The sequence below is a fragment of the Cavia porcellus genome, unplaced genomic scaffold (genome assembly GCF_034190915.1).
Source record: "Cavia porcellus strain 051 isolate PalLab524CR breed Dunkin Hartley unplaced genomic scaffold, mCavPor4.1 scaffold_2, whole genome shotgun sequence".
NCBI classification, from domain to species: Eukaryota; Metazoa; Chordata; class Mammalia; order Rodentia; family Caviidae; genus Cavia; species Cavia porcellus.
The window spans coordinates 137426007-137446505 of NW_026947485.1; the positions used below are offsets into that span (position 1 = coordinate 137426007).

Consider the following 20499-nt stretch of genomic DNA (forward strand, 5'->3'; position numbering starts at 1 on the left):
TCAAGTCTCTATATATGCTTTCTGGAAGGAGTTGAAGGAGCCTGGGGGAAGCATCTATAACATCTCATATAAAGTCATAGGGTGCAATTGAAGCACCCTTCAAATAACCAGGAGTTTAGCCAGGCACAATAGTATACCCTGTTATCTCAGCACTGGGGAGGCTGAGGCAGGAGAATCACTGTAAATTCAAGGCCAGCCTAGATTACATAGTGAGTTCAAGGCCCAACTGAATTACAAAGCCTCAAAAAAGTCACACAAAAACAAATAGGGACTTAAAAGAAATTATAGCTGTTATAGCTGGGCCTGTGGCATAGGCATGTAATTCCAATACTCTGGAGACTGAAGCATTAGTATCATAGGCTTGAGCCTTCCTTGGGCAAAGTAGCACTTAGCAACACATTATTAGGAAGTGTGTGTGTCTGGGGGATGACAAAAAAAAGGGCTGGGGATGTTAGGTCAGTGCGAAGGCCCTGGAGTTCCATGCAAGGTAACCCCTAGGATAAATATGAGGAAACTGTTAGGAAACATCTAGTGCGCTAAGATTTATAAGGGAAATAAAAAACACCTGTGGCTGATTTCCCTTGGTTAAAACTAGTGCTACTTATTACTGGAATTGGCCCTCTAGCGCCACCGTCCTGTGGCAAACTGCGGCTTCAAGTCTCCTAGCAACAAGCTGTGGAGGAGCTAGAAGGGCGAAGAGGTGAGTGCCCCAGGGGGTCCCTCCCAAGTGGATTGTCAGATGACCGGGGTCTCTGCTTTCCAGTTAGGCTTTACTCTACACACAGAGTGTGCCCAGTGGGTCTCTTCCCTAAATAAGCTAGCTGGGGCCATTCTGCGGTTGTCGGAGTGTCGTGCAGTGTTGCTAACCAGACCAGTCCCCTCCCTTTTCCCCACCTCCTTTGCCTGCTGCTGGACCCTGCTCCCTATCAGTTCCTCACTGCCGCGCCAAGTCTCCCCTTGGTCCTGATCCTATGAGATCCCCTGGGCTCAACTTGGTCACAAGAGAAATCATTGAGACACTGCTTATAGAAAAATAGATGGCAGTTTCTACTTTTATAAGTTTATAAAATCTAATCCCTAATACTGCTACTCTTAGTCACAATTACATTGAATTTGGGATGGGGGATGCATGTCATTGCAGTTGATACCTGTCAAGAAACTTAGATTGTACCTGGAAAGGCCAAAATGGAGTTATCAATGCCCCCACCTCAGATCTATGTAGAAAAAACTCTGGCCATTATCAAACCTGATATTGTTGACAAAGAGGAGGAGATCCAAGATATTATTCTCAGATCCGGCTTCACCATTGTTCAGGTAACATCTAAAATTATCATACTGGGTTGTTTTTGTTTTTGCGTTGTTACATTTTGTGGGTGCATTTTAGGTATACATAATGATAGCATTCATCACAAGGAATTTGTACCTGTGCATGATATGTCTTGTTTCTTCTTTTTTCTCCATTCCTCTCCCCTCCAACTCCTTTTCACCTCCTTATTTACAAAATCCGTGTTTCCGTTTTTTCCTTCTCTATTGTTTCCTTGTCCCTTCTTTCCTCTTCACCCTCCCCTTCCCTTGTTTCCCTTCTCATTTGAACATTTTCTTCCCATTTCCCAGTATCTGTTATACATTTTGGCCCTTACAGTTTTGGTTTCTCACACAAGAGAAACAATGCAGTATTTAAAGTGTGTGGTCTGATTTATTTTCACTTCAATGCATGGTCCCAAAGTTCCTCCATTTAGCTCTAAATGTCTCTATCTTATCCTTTTTATAGTAGAATAGTATTTCATTGTATAAAAAAACCTCACATTTTCTTTACCCATTCATCAGCTGATGGACATTTGGGCTGTTTCAAAGATTTAGTTACTATAAACTGCCACTTATCCCTGTGATATGTAGATGTCTTGTGTTCTTGGAGTTCTGTTTTCCTCACTTATTTTTTTCCTCCATGCTTGAGAAGTATTCTGCCATTCTTTCTTTATTTTATTTTATTTTTTTTTTCCTTTTTATCGGTACCAGGGATCGAACTCACAACCACACACTTGCAAGGCAGGCACTTATGCTGCTGAGCTAAACCTCCAGCCCCATCTGCCATTATTTCTTTGAACAGGTTTTTTTATGTCATTTGCACTCTACTGCTTTTTTCAAAAAATCTAACGTTCTTTGCATCATCTAGCGGCTGTTGGATTGATTTTTCATGGTCCCTTACTATTTTTGAGAAATCTTCCTTTTCATGATTGCTAACCACAATCCTGTCTTTTATATCTGATATGGAATTATCACACTGTTTTTAAATCTTGGCTCCTGCCTCCTTTTTAAAATTCCTTATGTAAATGTGTATTTGCTAGATGTAGTGGCACATACCTGTGATCCCTATGAGTTTGAGGCCATCCTGGGCTATATAGTGAATTCAAGGTCAACCTGAACAGCATGATGAGACTCAAAATATAGTAACAAAAAATGTGTGCCCCAATTAGGTCCTTAATGTTAAGTTTAATTTGGGTTTATTTTCAAGTAGAAAAGTTGTATATGATAGTTTCTGACACTTCAAAAAAAAAATTAAAAGAGGCATGCTGATATTTACCTGTAATCCCAGCACTTGAGAGGCTGAGGCAGGATTGCTGTGAGGGTGAGAGCAGCCTGGGCTATATAGCAAGACCTTCTCTCAAAATAATATATATATATATATATATATATATATATATATATATATATATATATATATATAGAGAGAGAGAGAGAGAGAGAGAGAGAGAAAATTGCCTCCTTGTTCACTTGCCCTTTCCATCCCAAGTCCTAGCCTCCAGAAAAAGGCAACCACTCTTCTCTTCTAGGAACTTTCTGTTTACAAACTTGCCTTCCTCATAAAATAGAACTGTTCCCTCCACATCCCCACTTACAAAGTCCCTTAAGTAGCATTCTAGATCATTGCATCTTAATCTATCTCATTCTTTTTTTTGAGGGGGGTACTGAAAATTGAACTCAAGACCTTGTGCTTGCCATTCAGGCACTTATACCTCTTTATATCCCTGACCCCAAGCTATCGCATTCTTTTTTTTTTTTTATCGGTACCGGGGATCGAACTCACGACTGCCTGCTTGCAAGGCAGGTGCTTATGCTGCTGAGCTAAATCCCCAGCCCCTCAAACTATCTCATTCTAATTTAAACTTTTTTTTTTTTTGAGACAGGTTCTTGCTATGTAGTTCAGGCTGCCCTCCCCTTGAATTCACTGTGTAGCCCATGTTAGTCTTGAACTCACAGTGATCCTTCTGCCTCAGGGTTCCCAATGCTGGAATTATAGGCATGCACCACCATACCTGGCCTCATCTCATTCTAACTTCTGAGAAATAGTCTCCTGCACAATTTAATTACCTGGTTTTAAAAATGTATATACTTGAAATTCTATTGGAGGACTTTTAGGTTCTTGGTATTTTTTTTTCAGTTATAAACATTTGTTCCACAGTTTGTAAACATTTTTATTTTACAGATTGGAAAATAAATATTAAAAAGTAAACATTATCCAATTAGGTATAATGGCCCCTGCCTGTTATCCCAGTTTTGAGGAGGATGAGGCAGAAAGATCTCCATGAATTTGAGGCCTGAGCTACAGAGTGAGATCCTGTCTCCTGGCACATCTCTATAATCCCAGAACTTGGGAGGTAGAGGTAATGGGATCATCATAATTTCCAGGCCATCATGGCATACATAGTTGGTTCAAGGCCAGCCTGAATTAAAATACAAAACTCTATTGTTTTCTTGAAAGTGCTTAACCAAAAAAAAAAACAAAAACAAAAACTCTATTTTTAAAAAACCTGTCAAAGAGAATTGAATATTTTAATTTTCCTATTTTGTGTCAGTTTTTTTTTCTGTTACATGTATACATGTCATATTGCCTAATCAGTGTTTTAAGAATAAAAGAAGACTTCAGTTATCAGGAAATATATAATTTCATTTGAATTTTCAAGGATAGATAGAGGCCTGGGGTAGGCATGTTATAAGAAATTGTAAGGAAATATTTAGTACAAGTTAAAAATTCAGGTAATAAAGAATTTTTTACTAATTTCAGCCAGGATTATAGGCATGTACCACCATGCCTGAGTTTGCCTTGAATTTTAGAACCCTTACTTTTAATTTTAGAGGGAAAAAAAACGAGTGCTTGCACAGAACTAACCCAACAGTTTAGGAGACTATGGCAGGAGGCTGGCAAGTTGAAACTCAGCCTGGGAAGTTCAGTGACATTTTTTTTTTTTTTTTTTGAGACAAGGTTTCACTGTGCAGTTTAGGCTGAACTCAGTTTATAACCCAGGCTGGCCTTGAATTTGCAGTGATCCTCTTGCCTCAGCCTCCCATGTGCTAGGGTTACAGGCATGTGCCACCACACTCCGCTCAGTGATTTTTCAAAACTCTCAAAGCAAAAAAGCAATGGTAGCTCAATACAAAAGCCCAGGTTCAATCCCCCGAAACATACATGGAAACCCTATTATTAATAATACATGTATGGGCCTGGGGATTTAGCTCAGCAACATAAGTGCCTGCCTTGCAAACGCGTGGTCATGAGTTTGATCCCTGGTACTGGTAAAAAAAATAATAATAATAATAATAATACATGTAATAATTAAGTGGCTAGTGGTAATTATAAATTAAAATTTAATATGCATAAAATAATAAAATTGTTATGCTTAAAAAATTATATAACATTTTCTCTAATCACCAACAGATTGTAGATCAAAGGCAGCCATAGCATGTTCTGCGGTACTGCTACTTTTTTCTTAAATTGTGGCCAAATATACAGAATATTTACCATTTTGATAATCAGGAGTGGAGTTCAGCATCATTAAATTACATTTACCTTATTGTGCAGCTGTTACCACCGACCATTTCTAGAACTTTTTCATTTCAGACACTCTGTTCTCCTTCTTTCCCTTGGAAACCACTATTCTGCTTTGTCTCTCTAGAAATATGAGTTTAGCTATTTCATATAAGTGAACTTATATAATATTTTCCCTATTGTACCATATGTTATAAAAATAGGCTTTACTGGAGTTGGGGATCCACTGAACACAAAGCTTTCTTGCCCATGTAGAGGAAACATTTGAAAACTGACACATCTTTTCAGTAGGTGGCAGTCTTTCCTTTGTTACAAACTGTAAGTGCTCTTCCTGATAGTATTTGATAATCACTGCTTCTCTTTTTGTCAGCCTAATTTCAAAAAAAATTCACCTGGGGGCTGGGGATTTCGCTCAGTTTCATAAGCGCCTGCCTTGCAAGCAGGTGGTGGTGAGTTCGATCCCTGGTACCGATAAAAACCGAAAAAGAAAAAAAAAAAAATTCACTTGATTTAATTTAATTTAATATTTTTGGTACCAGGGATCAATCTCACCTTCTGATGCTTGCTAGGCAGGTGCTTGTGTCACTGAGCTAAATCCCCAACCCCCTGATCTAATTTTAAAACAACCAATAGAATACTTGATTCACTATCGAGTGAATTTAAAGATGAGCTCTTATGGGACTGGGATTTAGCTCAGTGGCATAAGCACCTGCCTTAAAGCAGGCAGTTGTGAGTTCGATCCCTGGTACCAATAAAAAGGAAAAAGACAAAAAAAAAAAAAAAAAAGAGTTCTTAATTTTTTTTTTTTTTCTTTTTTTATCGGTACTGGAGATTGACCTCCCGACCGCCTGCTTGCAAGGCAGGTGCTTATGCCGCTGAGCTAAATCCCCAGCCCCTTCTTAATTTTAAAAATTATGCTGCATCATAATGTCCCACTATGATTTGCTAGAATTACAGTATTAGAACAGATCTTAGCACTTATTCAATAGTAACTGGTCCTTAAATGCTGAGAATGTTATATTTGTCCAAAAGGGGCCTGTTCACAGCAGTGCTGAACCATCTAAGTGAGCATGTTTCTAAACTTTCTACTCTAGGCAGTTTAAATCCCTAGGTATAAAACCAACTTTACCAGGTTTCTGGAACCTGAAGAAATGTTTTGCAAGGGGCTTTAAGAAGTAAGTCACAGGGGCTGGGGATTTAGCTCAGCGGCATAAGCGCCTGCCTTGCAAGCAAGCAGTTGTGAGTTCGATCCCAGTTAACAATAAAAAAGAAAAAGACCAAAAAAAAAAAAAGAAGTCACTGCCACGATAGTGGTAAACACCTGTTATAATGCCTGCACCCTAATATGCTGAGACAGGAAAATTACAAATTCAAGCCCAACAAGGGCAATTTAGTAACTAAGAGTAGTCTGGAAAAGAGGACTATGTATATATAGCTCAGTACAAAGACCCTGGGTTCAATCCCCAGTACTACAAAAGAAAACAAAAAAATCACTTTGAAATATTCACACTATTCTCAAGGAAAATCCACCAATTTTAGAAAGAGAATTTCTGCCTTAATTACACATTGTTTCATGAATTTTTTATTATTATTTTGAAGATAGTAAAATACAACAGAACAAGACAGAACAAAGCAATCAAGACAATGCAGTAAAAGTGGTACAGAACTTTACAACAGGATACCAGGATAGCAGAAATAGGTGCATAGTATATCTCGTTATCTTCACAATAGTTTTCTTTCAATCAGATACAACAAAATCAAACCAAATACAGAACATCATAATACCTGTCAGAAGAGAGTGTTGAATAGAGCAACACAGTCAGAACAAAGCAAAACAATGATAACAATATTTGCCTTTAAAAGAGATGGTAGAAAGAATCCTCCATATTTGCTATATTGCATGTGGTCATCCTCCCAAGAGATGTTCAGACCTCTGACTCCTATTTGTTAACAGGGTGGGGTGGGGGATGTTTTATTCTCAGCTCATGCCAGTAGGCTTGAGGCTGCTTCCAAGGAGGCAAGCAGGTTCCTTTGTTCTAGTGCCCTAAGTTCCACCATGACGGGGATCCCCACTTCTGTTATTCTCTTATTTATTCTCTTACTAGGTCTGATCAGTACCTGTTTCATGAGTTTAGAATGGTGCTATACTCAGAGTTTATAAGGAAAATGATTTAATACAAGATATAATTTATATGATTATTTTCTAATATTCACTCAAAGAGTCAAATGCAGAAGTGTTCAAATCTGTCCCACACTAAACACCTAAAGAATCCAGCTGAGGGCCTGAATCCTATGGCAGTGTCCTGCATGGGTCCAGCTGAAGACCTAGAGCCATGGCAATGTTCTCTACAAGTCCACCTGGAGGCCTAGAGCCCATGACAATGTCTCATGTAAGTCTGTATCAGGGATCTGCATTGGGAAAGCCCAAAGGTCAGTGGTGAAAGCTAGAAAGCCTGTGCCAGGTGAATGAAGGATATGTGCCAGCAGGCTGAGGATCTGCACTGGAGCCAGGAAGCAACAGGGTAAGAACCAGAGCTCCCACAAAGACAACCACAGCCATCCTCAACAACAGCAAGGACCTGTCCTCTGATGATGATAACAGAAGAGTTCCTATCAGGAGAGCCAGTGTGATAAGCTTTTCCAGGAGAATCAACAGTACCCCATCTTTCCCACCAGTTCTTCTTTTATGCTGGTGGCAATGATCCTCAGGTGGAGCTTCCACACCCAGCACCGTGCTGACTCAGTTCAGCACCAGCAGCCTCAGTTTAGCTAAGTGTTACAAATTGGCCATTAATTAGTCTGTCCACCACAAATGGGTAGGGATATATTGTTTGTTGTTGTTATTTTTGTGCTAGGGTCTGAAACCAGGGGCCTTGTCCATGGTAGGGTAAGCACTCTGTCACAGAACTGTAACCATAGCTGTGACACAAATCTTTTAGACAAAACCCCAAAAGCAAAAGTGGATGAATGGGATGACATCAAACTAAACTTTTGCTCAGCAAAGAAAATAAAAAGTGAAGATACTACCTACAGCATAGGAGAAAATATTTGCAAACTAAACATCTGAGAAGAGATGAATATCCAGACTATTTAAGGGACACAAAAACTCAATAGAAACAAAAAACAAAACCAAAAAAACACTTCATTTTAAAAGAGGTAATATCCAGTCATGGTGGCAAACACCCATAATCCTAGCACCTGGGAGGATCACTATGAGTTCAAGGGCAGTCAGAACTGCACAGTGAAACCAAAAAGACAAAAAAAAAGGAGTGGTGGTATAATAAAGCCAGGTATGGTAGTATATTCCTATAATCTCAACACTCAGGAGGCTGAGGCAGAAGGATTACCAATGAGTTTGGCAATTAGCCTGGGCTACGTGATGAGATAAAGTCCAGCCTGAACTATATAGCAAGACCCTATCTCAAAAATAAAGAAATTTTTAAAAATAAATTTAAAAAATATATAGGGGAATGTAGCACAGTGCATATTCCCTGAGTTTAATCCCTAATACCACATCCATCCAAAATTATAATTTTTTTTCTTTTTGAGACAGGGTCTCACTATGCAGTTCAGGTTGATCTTGGGTTCGCCTTGTATCCCAGACTGGTTTTGAATTTGCAACGATCCACCTGCCTCAGCCTCTTGAGTGCTAGGATTACAGGAGTGTGCCACCATCCCTGGCTTACAATCTTTTTTTTTTTTCTTTTTTTCTGGCTTACAATTTTTAAAAATTGGAACCAACAAACCATACATGGTGGCACATATTTATAATCTCAGCACTTGAGAAGCTGAGAAAGATTGCAAATTTGGAGCCAGCCTGGGATAATACCAACTTTAAGACTGGCCTGTACTGGGGCTGGGGATTTAGCTCAGCAGCATAAGCGCCTGCCTTGCAAGCAGGCAGTCGTGAGTTTGATCCCCGGTACCAATAAAAAAAAAAAAAAAAAAAAAAAAGATAACATGCAAGTGGCCCGCCATATGTTAAAAATAAATGTCCAACATCACTAAGGGACATGCAGATCAAAGCCACAATAAGATTACTACCTCACTCCAGTAAGAATGGCTAGGTCAAAAAGACAAAAGATGGACTGGGATATAGCTGAGTCATGAAGTCTGGGTTTGACATTCAATATCACCACTACCAAAAAAAAAAAAAAATCAAAACTCAAACTGGCAAGTATGTGGAGCAAAAGAGCCCCTACACACTCTTGTCAGGGGTATACAAATAACATAGAAGTTCGTCAAAAAATTAAAAATAAAACTTCCATTTTGATGTAGCAATCCCAATACTAGGTAGAGGTCCCAGTCCTTTCATTTTTAAAAAAAATTTTGTGGTACTGGTGGTATATGTGTATACCATGGGATACTATTCAGCCATAAAAAGTAGTGGGGAAGAGGTTGATCAGTGAACACTAGAAGTGAGAAATTCTGGTGTGCTATTACACATTATTGATAGTAGACTATCAATAGACTTTTAGTTTAGTCTGGGTTTTTTTTTTTTTTTTGGAACTGGCAATCGGACTCCCCACCTCACGCTTGCTAGGCAGGTGTTTATGCCCCTGAGCTAGATCCCCAGCCCTAGTCTGGTTTTTTGAGGTGGAGTTTGCTGGATAATCCATGCTGGTTTTGAGCTCATTATGTAGGCAAGGCTGGCCTTGAACTCGTTGCCATCCTGCTTCGACTTCCCAAATGCTGGGACTACAGGTGTGCACCACCATGCCTTGCTGGGTTTTTAAAAAGCTAGATGAAAGAAGCTGAATATTTTCATCATAAAGATATGGTAAATATTTGAGGAGATAAATATATTTAACTGATTTAAGGGGCTGGGGATTTAACTCAGTGGTATAAGCACCTGTCTAGCAAGGGTGATCTTACTTCAATCCCCAGTACAAAAAAAAAAAAAAAAATCCTTTCAATGTGGATGTGTTTAACTGATTTAAACATTGAGCAATGTTGGGAGCACAGTGGGTGAAGGGGAGGTTAGCTCAGTGGCTCAAGTGCCTGCCTGGTAAGCATGAGGTTGTGAGTTCATCCCCATTATCCCCCATCCTGTAAAAAAAAAAAAAAAAAAAAGTTGGGCAGTGTATACATGTATTGAACTATTTCACATGGTACTCCATCAATATGTACAAATTTTATGTGCCTGTGTGTCAGTAAAAAAAATACAATTAGAGCCAAGTGTGGTGATATGTGCCTGTAACCATAGGACTCTGGGAGCTGATGTAGGAGGATTACAAATTTAAGCTTGGGCAATTTAGTGACATAGTGAGTCTGGGGGTGTAGCTTATTGCAAAGGACCAGCATCAAAAGTAGAGTGCTTGCCTAGCATGGGCAAGGCTCTGAGTTCCATCCCCACCACAATACACTCACATACATCGGTTTAAATTTTAGAAAATCATTACTCATTGCCTAGTGACATCCTTGTTCTAGTTTTGTTTTGTTTCTGAGAGAAGATCTTGCTCTATTGCCCAGGCTGATCCTGAACTCCCACGGTTAAGTGAATTTGCTCAGCCTCCTAATAGTAGGACAGTGTGCATGGCCCATTGCATCTACTGGGTTTTTTTGTCATGGTTACAGTGAATCAGCACATTTAAGGCAAACCCAGAATAAAGAATACAGTCAAGTGAAAAATATTTATTTCTACGTGCCAGCTATAAGGCTAGCTCCCAAAATAATGGAGGAAAATTTCACCATCAATAGGAAAATAACACAGGAAAAGGTAGAACTTCAGAATGGTCAAAGGTTCAACTTGTTTCTTTAATGTGTATGAATTAACAAAGTTCTGATGGGGACCAGGGAGTTAGTTCAACGGCATAAGCGCTTGCCTGGCAAGCACTAGGTCAGGCAAGCAGGAAGTCATGAGTTTGATCCCTGGTACCCAAAAAACTCCACAAAGCCCTGATGATCAAGAGTGTTACTTTAAAAAGAAATCATGAACTGAGCACTGTAGCTCACACCTGTAATTCCAGCTACTTGAGAGGCTGAGGCAGGAGGATTGCAGGATTGAAGTCAAGATACTGTCTCAAAATGAAAATAAAAAAGGACTGGGCATATATTTGACTGTATTCTTTCCCCCCCAAAAAAAAGTAATAAGCACTAAGGAGTAATAAAATCCAAAATGTGTAAATTTTGTTGTAAAAAAGAGAGGGAAAAAAAAAAAGAAAAAGAGCTCTAACGGATATAACAGCAAGTGTGTTTAGGGGTGTTAAATAGCTGACTATATCAATGTTTTTGGATCATTGAACACAGCTGTTTGCAGTCTCCCTGTTTGAATGTCCACCTTGTATTCTTTGATACTGTGATTTGAGCAACTATTTTCAAGATGATAATATGTAATCTACTAACAGGTGATTTCTTACTGTTGTTTTTTTTTGCTTTTTTTTTTTTTTTTTTTTTTTTGTAGTTCTGTATTACGTGTACCCTTACACCGCTTTGGTTTGTTTTGTGTTTTTCTCTTTTTCCTCTTAAATAAAAAATAAAAATAAATAAATAAAAAAAAAAAAAAAAAAGGACTGGGCATTTAGCTTAGTGGTACAGTGCTTACCTAGCACATGTACCACTAAGGCCCTGGGTTTAAGCCCCAGTACTATTTAAAAAAAAGATGAATTTGTTGTTAGCAAATCATATGTTGAGGAAGACTATAAATTGGAATCCTTTTTAGGTGAAATAATTCCTTTTGAGCTGGATGTGATGGTGTACACCTGTAATCCCAGCCCTGGAAACTGAGGCAGGTAAATTCAAGGCCAGTCTAAACAACATTGGGCAGGAATGGGGATTTAGTTCAGTGGTGGAAGTGCCTGCCCACAAAGTGTGAGGTCAAGAGTTCAGTCCCCGTGGCTGGGGATTGAGCTCAGTGGCATAAGGCATAAACGCCTGCCTTGCAAGTGTGTGGTTGTGAGTTTGATCTCTGGTACCAATAAAAAAGAAAAACACAAAAGAAAAAAAAAAAAAGAGTTCAGTCCCCCACCACCAAAAAAAAAAAAAAGAAGCAAACTACACGGGGAGGTCCTGTCTTAAAAAACAAAAAAGTCTTTTTGTTATGTTATTTCAGCACATATTGTATCCTTTATAGTACAAAGATAAACCTTGTCATCAAACTAGTACTAATTTCAAGTTATAAATGATTTTAGTGTGGAATTACTGAGCTATTATTTTAAATGCTTTGGTTGACTTTGTTTTTCTTATAGAGACGAAAGCTACATCTCAGCCCTGAGCACTGCAGTAACTTTTATGTGGAACAGTATGGGAAAATATTTTTCCCAAATTTAACAGCTTACATGAGTTCTGGACCGCTAGTTGCCATGATATTAGCTAGACATAATGCCATCTCTTACTGGAAAGAACTGTTGGGACCAAGTAATAGTTTGGTAGCTAAAGAGACACACCCAGACAGGTAACTCTCCTGGATTGGGGGAATTAAGTCCTTTTGTGAAAATGAAAAAAAAAATCTGATTTCGATATAATGATTGTTTTCTTTCATTTGGAAGTTTTCTTAAATCCACTTTTCTTTGGGTTGGAGGGAATTACTTTTATATTTTAACCATTTTATTGTCTGCCTTAATATCAAATCCCAGGCTTCAGGGAAAGTCTGATGCATGATTGATTAGCCTTATTATTTACTTGTCCTTGACTTAAACTAGAACCAAGGAAAGACTTTTTTTTTTAATGGTAGAATTGGAATGGTGCTTCAAAAGAATATTGGATATACAGGAGTAGAAATCCACATTTTTGGTGTGATCACTAATGTCTGAAAACAAGACATGGAATTCTTATACTTTTGAATATGAATTGCTTTTGCACTCCTGCATACAAAACACCTCCTCTTTTTCACCTGAAGAACTCCTGTCATCCTTCCAGCAGAGGATAAAATGCATTTGACTCTTACCTAGATCTCTCAGTGGCAGTTTAAATTCAAAATAAAGTGAAGCCTCCATATGTGAGAAGTGACAATGCTTTTGCAAAACTCCTAATTACCAAGCATTCATAGAAAGTAAGGAAAGATTGTCAGGTTGGGTGGGGATCTCACCTCTGATTCCCTTCTAGTCTAAGGGCAATTTATGGCACGGATGACCTAAGGAACGCACTGCATGGGAGTAACGACTGTGCTGCAGCAGAGAGAGAAATTCGGTTCATGTTCCCTAAAGGTGAGTTAAAGATGACTTATTTGTCAACAACATTTTACTTTGTTTGCTTTTTTTTTTTTTTTTAAGATATGGCTGGGAAGGAAAATAACAAGTTTTTTCTCCAATGTATTTTGTCCTGCTAAAAAATTTGAAACCACAAATGGAAAAATCAGCATTTCCCTCAGAACCAAATTGTGCCCTTTAAGGAATCTGTTTGTTTTGAGACAGTGTTTTGCAATGTAGTTCATATTGGTTTTGAACTAACTATGTAGCCCAGACTGACCCTAAACTATACACTTAGCTTTTTTATTTGTTTATTTATTTATTTATTTATTATTTACTTTGCCCAGGCTGACCTTGAACCTCTGATCCTCCTGCCTCAGCCTCCGAAAACTTTGGATTACAGGCATGAACCACCCCCTACTCCTCTCCACCCCAATTGTGTTTTTCTTAAAACAGCCATACTGGGGGCTGGGGATTTAGCTCAGTGGCATAAGCACCTTCCTTGCAAGCAGGCGGTCGTGTACCGATTAAAAAAAAAAAAAAAAAACTGCTATACTTGGCTTCAAGTGTGGTGGCACATGCCTGTAATGCCAGCACTCAGGAGACTGAGGCAGGAGGATTGCTGTGAGTTCAAGGCCAGGCTGGGCTATATAGTGAGTTTGAGACCAGCCTGGACTGTATAACAATACCCTGTCTCAAAAAAATCCAAAACATAACAAATAAACAGAGAAATGACAAATCTTTAAGGAGATAGACATCTGATTTGATCCTTTTACACTGCATACATTTTGGGGGGCAGTACTGGGAATTGATCTGAGGGTCTTCACTCTAGGTACATCCTCTGTCTTTTTCTTTTTCTTTCTTTTTTCTTTTTTTGGAAGGGTCCCATTGAGTTCCCCAGGCTGACCTCAAATTTGTGAGCCTTCTGCTCCAGCCTCCTAGAAGGCTAGGATTATAGGCCTATGCCACCATGCCCAGCTCACACTGTACATAAGTATGAAATTATTGTTCTCTACCCCATAAATTTGTACAAATAGTGTGTCTCAACTGAAAAACAATATAGATACTGGTTATGGTTTCACACATCTGTAATCCCAGCAACTGGAGGCTGAGGCAAAAGGATCACTGTGAGTTCAAGGCTAGCCTGGGCTACATACGCAACTTCAAAACCAGTGTGCACTACATAGTGAAACTGTCTTCAAAACAAAACAACAACAACAAAACAAAAAATAATATAGAAAACATTTATATAAAAGTCTAGTGAAATGTCGCCGCAGAAGGCCAATCAGGAAACTGTTATGTCACACACATCTATGGTTCCAGCAACTTAGGAGGCTGTGAAAAGAGAGTCACAGGGCTGGGGATTTAGTTCAGTGGCATAAGCACCTGCCTTGCAAGTGTGCAGTCATGAGTTCAATCCCTGATACCAATAAAAACGAAAAAGACAAAAAAAGAGTCACTTGGGCTCAGGAATCTGGGCAACATGGTGAGATCTTGCCTTAAAATTAATGAATGAGGTGTTGATTTTGTTTTTGTATGTCAGAAAATTGAACTCAGGACCTCATACTCTCCAGGCAGGTACTCTGCCATTGAGCTATATCCCCAGCTCCAGTTTAGTTTTTTGAAACAAGGTCCCATTATGTAGTTTAGGTTGGTCTTAAACTCACAGTGATACTTCTGCCTCAGCCTCCTGAGTGCTGAGTTAACAGGTGTGCATTCACCACACCTGGTGAATGATTATTGTTTATTTAAAAAGTTGAAAACAGCTAGGCAATGTGACGTATGCCTGTCATTCCAGCTCTCAGGAGGCTGAGGCAGGAGGATCACTATAAGTCTGAGGCCAGCCTGGGCTACAAAGTGAGTTTAAGCCCAGCCAGCCTGAGCTACATAGTGAAACCCTATCTCAAAAATAAATAAAATAAATAAGCACATAAAAAATAAAAGTAAAAAGTCGAGTGTAAACTGGGCATGGGGGTGCATGTCTATAATTCCACCATCCGGGAGTTTTGAGTTTGAGGTCAGCCTGGGCTACATAAGTGAGTTCAAGACTGGCCTGTACCACATAGTAAGACTCTGTCTCAATAAATAAAAATAAAGTGGAGTATGGTGGTAAATGTCTATGATTTTTTTTTAGATCACCACACTTTGAGAAGTGGAGCCCCACCTGAGTTGTATAGTGAAACCTTGTCTCAAGATAAAAGTTGTTGGACTGGGATTCAGCTCAGTGGCAAAAGCGCCTGCCTTGCAAGTGCACGGTCATGCATTGGATCCTTGGTACCAAAAAAAAAAAAAAAAAAAAAGATAAAAATTGTTTTAAAAGGCCAAAGATTAAAAAAAAAAAAAGCCAACAGTGGAGAGTTTCCAGTTCAAAAAAAGAATCAATAGTTGAGTAAGGGCTTGAGGGTTAGCTGCAATTAATGAGATTGCTGAGTGGCTGTTCTATATGTGGGCTGTAGTGATGGTTACATGATTGTACATAATGACCAGAATTCACCAGCCACCTTAAAATGTGTGAATTTTATTGTGAATAAATAAAGAGAAAATAAGTATCTTTCCATGGTATTACAAACTTCTTTTAATAAGACATCCTTTTTTGTTTTTAGTTTTGTTTTGTTGTCTTTTTCCTTTTTATTGGTATGGGGATCGAATTCATGACTGCCTGCTTGCAAGGCAGGTGCTTATGCCACTGAGCTAAATCTCCATCCCCTAAGACATCCTTTTAAATGACTTATTTTCTTCCTTACATTTCCTTTAAGGAGAATGTGTTTGTATTTGCAGTGATTGTGGAGCCCATTCCAATTGGACAAGCTGCTAAGGACTATTTAAATTTATATGTAACACCAACTCTGCTTGAAGGACTCACGGAGCTTTGTAAGCAAAAACCAGCAGATCCTTTTGTAAGAAATAATTTTTTTTCTTACTAAAGAGTATTGTGTGTAGTTTTCATGTTTAAAACATGGTATTTTGTCCTGGGGATTTAGCTCAGTGGTGTAAGCACTTGCCTGGCAAGTGTGAGGTTGCAAGTTCAATCCCCAGTACCAAAAAAAAAAAATTGTGTTTTTTGAAACAATACTATTGAGAACCTTTTTAAAATAAGCATTTCTAGAAAAACATATTTCCAATACTTATAAAAAAACTATTATTTTCTTATTTTTATTTCTCATGACATCTAATTTTTAAAAATAGGGTTGGGGATTTAGCTCAGCAGCATAAGCTCCTGCTTTGCAAGTGTGTGGTCATGAGTTCAATCCCTGGTAACCAAAAAAAAAAAAAAAAAAAATGAGACATTAAAAATAGAACAAACCAGGTGTGATTGTGCACATCTGTAATCACAGCAGCACTGGGGAGAATGAAGCAGGAGAATCACTGCGAGTTCGAGGCCAGCCTGAGTTACATAGTGAGATTCTGTCTCAGAAAAATCCTAAAAATCAGCTAGATGAGGAGCTGGGGATATAGCACAGCACCTGCCTAGCAAGTACAAGGTCGTGAATTTGATTCCTAGTACAAAAACCAAAAAACAACAACAAAAACCCCAGCTGGATGGAGATGATGACACACACTTTTAATTCTAGCATTCTGGGAGACTGAAAGAGGAAGACTACAAGTTTGAGCCCAGCCTGAGGAACTTAGCGACTCAGTGAGACCCTGGCTCAAAATAAAAAATGAAAGAGAGCTGGGGATATAGCTCAGTGTTCAGTCTCCAGTACTAAAATAGTGTTGGTGGCAGTAGTAGTAGTACTAGTGGTAATAATAATAATGGTAGAACTCTTTGGCTCGGAGTGGTGTAATTCCAGCATTCTGGAGCCTGGGGCAGGAGGACTGAGAATTTGAGGCTAGCCTGGGCTTCATAGTGAGTTCAAGGTCAGCCTGAACTACATTGTGAACTATCTCAAAAAAGCAACACAAAACAAAACAAAAGACTTAATTGACTTAGCAAGCAATACCCCATTTTAACAGCAACAATTCCTTATTGTGAAAAAAAAAGATTCCTTCTCATAGTGTCTCTTGCATAATAAGTGTTCAATAAATTTCTCTCTATTGATTATTGTCCATAATGTTATAGTTCTGGTTGTCCTCGAACTCACTATGTTGCCCAAACTGGCCTTGATCCTCCTGCCTCAGCTTCCCAAGTGCTAAAATTATACGTGTGTACCACCATGCTCGGCTAGTTCCAGTTTTCAATGCCTTTGAATATATACCTAAGAGTGCAGTTGCTAGCCATGTGTGGTGGCACACACCTGTAACCCCAGGGTTCTTCCAAGCTGGGAAGGGAAGATTCAAAGTAGGAGTCCAGATTGTGCAACTGAGTTACTTGGTGAGAACCCTGTCTTAGGGTTGGCATGAGAGAGGGGACTGACACTGAGAATGGAGTTCAGTGGAAAGACCTTGGGTTCATTCCCTAGTGCTGGAAAGATAGAGATGGAGGTGGAGGTGGAGCAAAGAGGCAGAGACAGACAGAGACCGAGAGACACAGAGAGACAGATAGGTGGGGGAGAATATATAAATAATTGCTCGGTCATATTCTAATTCTGTGTATGTTTTGAAGAGCCATCAAACTCTTTTCCAAACTGTAGCTGCACGATTTTACACTCTCATTAGCCAGTTCCAATTTCTCTAAATCCTCAGTGATATTTGTCTTTTTTCTGTTTTGTGTATTTGGATTTGTATTTCTCTAATGACTAATGGTGTTGAGCATCTTTCATGAGCTATTATTCATTTGTTTATCTTCTTTGAAGAAATGTTCATTCAAGGCCTTTGTGTGTTTTTCAACTGTCTTTTTGTTAAGTTACAGTTCTTTATATTTTAGATATTAAACACTTATCAGATATGTGGTTTGCAAACATTTCCTCCCATTCTTTTTACTTTCAAAGAGAATGTCTTGCTATGTATTTCAAGCTGGCCTTGAACTCATTATGTAGCCCAAGCTAACCTCACATTTGTAGTGATCCTCCTGCCTCAGGCTCCTGAATGCTGGAATTACACATATATGCCACTGTGTCTGAAACTTCTCACTTGCTTTTTTTTTTTTTGTCTTTTTCATTTTATCGGTACCAGGGATCAAACTCACGACTGCCTGCTTGCAAAGCAGGCGCTTATGCTGTTGAGCTAAATCCCCAGCCCAAGTTTTTAAAATTTAGATAAAATCCAGTTTTTCTTTTATGTCTTGTGCTTTTGATATCAAATCTAAGATTCTATTACAAATCCAAGGTTATTAAGATTTAGCCCTAGTTTTATGGTTTTAAATAGTTTTACCTCATATATTTAGGTTATGGCTCATTTTGAATTTTGTATATGGTGTGAGATAAGGATGCAACTTTATTCTTAAATGTTTATTAAGATTTTCTTCTTCTTTCACAGATTTGGTTAGCTGATTGGCTGCTGAAAAATAATCCCAACAAACCTAAACTTTATCATCATCAAATTGCAGAAGAGTTCTAGCTTCTGTCAAAGAATAGCTAATGAGCTGTCTTATTGCAAAAGTATGCACAAGGCCCTGGATTTGATCCCTAGAACCAGAAAAAACAAGGTGGGGAGGGGGGAGAAATGAAATGAAAAGAAAATAGAAGTTTAACTCTCAAGGCCTTAAATAATTGCGTGTGAAATAAATTATTTCTTAAAATTAAGTGTTAGAGAAATAACTATTCTGAACAGTAGATAACATTATCTAGAGTAAAATACAGACTTAGGGTACAAAATTAACAATGATGGAACTGGGGATTTAACAATGATGGGACTGGCAAGCACGAGGTTGTGAGTTCGATCCCCAGAACCAAAAAACAAACAAACAAAAAACAACAATGATGTAATGGTGCTGAGTATGGTGGTACACCCCTATAATCCTGGGCCCTGAGGAGATTGAGACAGGAAGATCACAAATTCAACCCCAGTCTAAGCGATTTAGTGATTTAGCAAGACTGTATCTCACAATAAAAAAAATTAAAATAAGCTGAGGTTGTAGCTCAGTGTGAAGTTCCTAGGTGTAATCCTCACTACCAAAAAAGAAAAATGCAGTAAAGTAACATTATAAAGACCAATGTAAGAGGGTGCTAGATTAGTATTTTTTTAATTTGAGAAGACATGAAAGCATTATAAATTTGACCAAGTATACATGTACCATATCTATATGCATAATTGATGCATCAATTCTAGTTAAAAAGGTTTATGAAAGGGTTGCTGGCCCAGACCGGACACTTTAACTAGGAAAAGCCTCAGCCAAATTAAGGAGCTCCTGCCTCCCCCGCCCCTTAGAGATTAAGTTTTTGATATAATGAAAATGTTTAGAATCAGAGGATGATTTTTTTTTTAATTTTTTTTTTTTTTTGTCTTTTTCGTTTTTATTGGTACCAGGGATTGAACTCACAACCACACACTTGCAAGGCAAGCGCTTATGCTGCTGAGCTAAATCCCCAGCTGCTGGAGGATGATTTTAACTAATCACTGCATAACTGTTTTCTTTCTTTTTTTTTTTTTTTTTTTTTGCATAACTGTTTTCTTATCATTAAGTACCCCTAAGAGTGACCAACCAATGCTGGGCATGTGCACGCCTGTAATCCCAGCATTTAAGAGCTGAGGCAAGAGACTCACTATGAGGCCAGCCTGGGCTACATACGCAAGTTCAAGGCCAGCCTGAACTTTATGATGAGACCCTGTTTCAAAAAAGAAAAAACGACAGTGGCTAACGACAGCTGCACAAGCACGCCTATAATCTTGCACTGGGGACACTGAGGCAGGAGGATTATATGTGAGTTCAAGGTCAACCTGCACTACATAATGAGTTCAAGACCAACATAAAATACACAGTGAGACCCTGTCTCAAAAAAATAAAAGAGTGACCAACCAATAGAATGACATGACAAACTCATTCTTTTTTTATCTGGGACTTTCCTGATAGTATCATCAAATCCCTTGCATTCTGTACCTCCTCAGTCCTGAGAAAAATGGCATAATTGGTTACCTTATCAAATAGTCCTTAGGTTAGTATTTCCTAATTATTTTTGATGATACTAGTTTGAAAAAAATAAATTCTCAGTTCTCAAAGTTATTTATTTATTTATGTTACCAGGAATCAAACTCAGGACCTCCTTGTGCTTGCCAGGCAAGTGCTGTGCCACTAAGCCATATATATCCTTCACTATCTTAAAGTAATGTTAATATACTTAAAAGCTTGTAAACCACTGTTTTTGTTGTTTGTTTGTGGTTTTTTTGGTTGGTTGGTTGGTTTTGAGATGTCTCACTATCTGGTTCAGGCTAGTTTTGAACTCACAGGTAGCCCAGGCTGGCCTCAAACTTGTGGAGATGCTCCTTCCTCAGCCTCCTGAGTGCTGGAATTACAGGCTTATAAATCATTTTTACTAAAAATTGAGCTAGAGGCTGGGGATATAGCTCAATGGCACAGCGCCTGCCTGCCAAGTGCAAGGTCCTAAGTTTGCCGGTAGCAAAAATAAATAAATAAATAATTAAACTAGTCATGGTGGCATACCTATATAATCCTAACTTATTCTAAGGCTAAGCAGGAGGCCCCTCAAGGGCAGCCCAGGTAAGCTGGTG

The 20499-nt window shown here is 38.7% G+C and overlaps 1 protein-coding gene across 2 annotated transcripts; it reads left to right on the plus strand.

The window, feature by feature from the left end:
• Positions 1-62: 62 nt before the first annotated feature.
• On the plus strand, positions 63-18575 carry Nme5 (NME/NM23 family member 5). 2 transcript variants are annotated; one of them, XM_003479421.4, is made up of 6 exons: positions 63-700; positions 1142-1314; positions 12013-12218; positions 12869-12969; positions 15730-15848; positions 18310-18575. In XM_003479421.4, exons 2-6 carry the CDS (start codon positions 1186-1188, stop codon positions 18388-18390), a joined length of 636 nt encoding a protein of 211 aa, XP_003479469.1. In that variant the 5' UTR covers positions 63-700; positions 1142-1185; the 3' UTR covers positions 18391-18575. The 2 variants fall into 2 exon arrangements, with proteins under 2 accessions (XP_003479469.1, XP_063101506.1); XM_063245436.1 differs by lacking the exons at positions 15730-15848; positions 18310-18575 and adding an exon at positions 15086-15701.
• The last annotated feature ends 1924 nt before the right edge of the window (positions 18576-20499 follow it).

Coding starts and splice junctions, on each gene's coding strand:
- Nme5 (XM_063245436.1), top strand. CDS start 1,186: ATGGAGTTATCAATGCCCCCACCTCAGATCTATGTAGAAAAAACTCTG. Junction 1,315..12,012: donor CCGGCTTCACCATTGTTCAG/GTAACATCTAAA, acceptor TTTTTCTTATAG/AGACGAAAGCTACATCTCAG. Junction 12,970..15,085: donor TCGGTTCATGTTCCCTAAAG/GTGAGTTAAAGA, acceptor ATTTTTTTTTAG/ATCACCACACTTTGAGAAGT.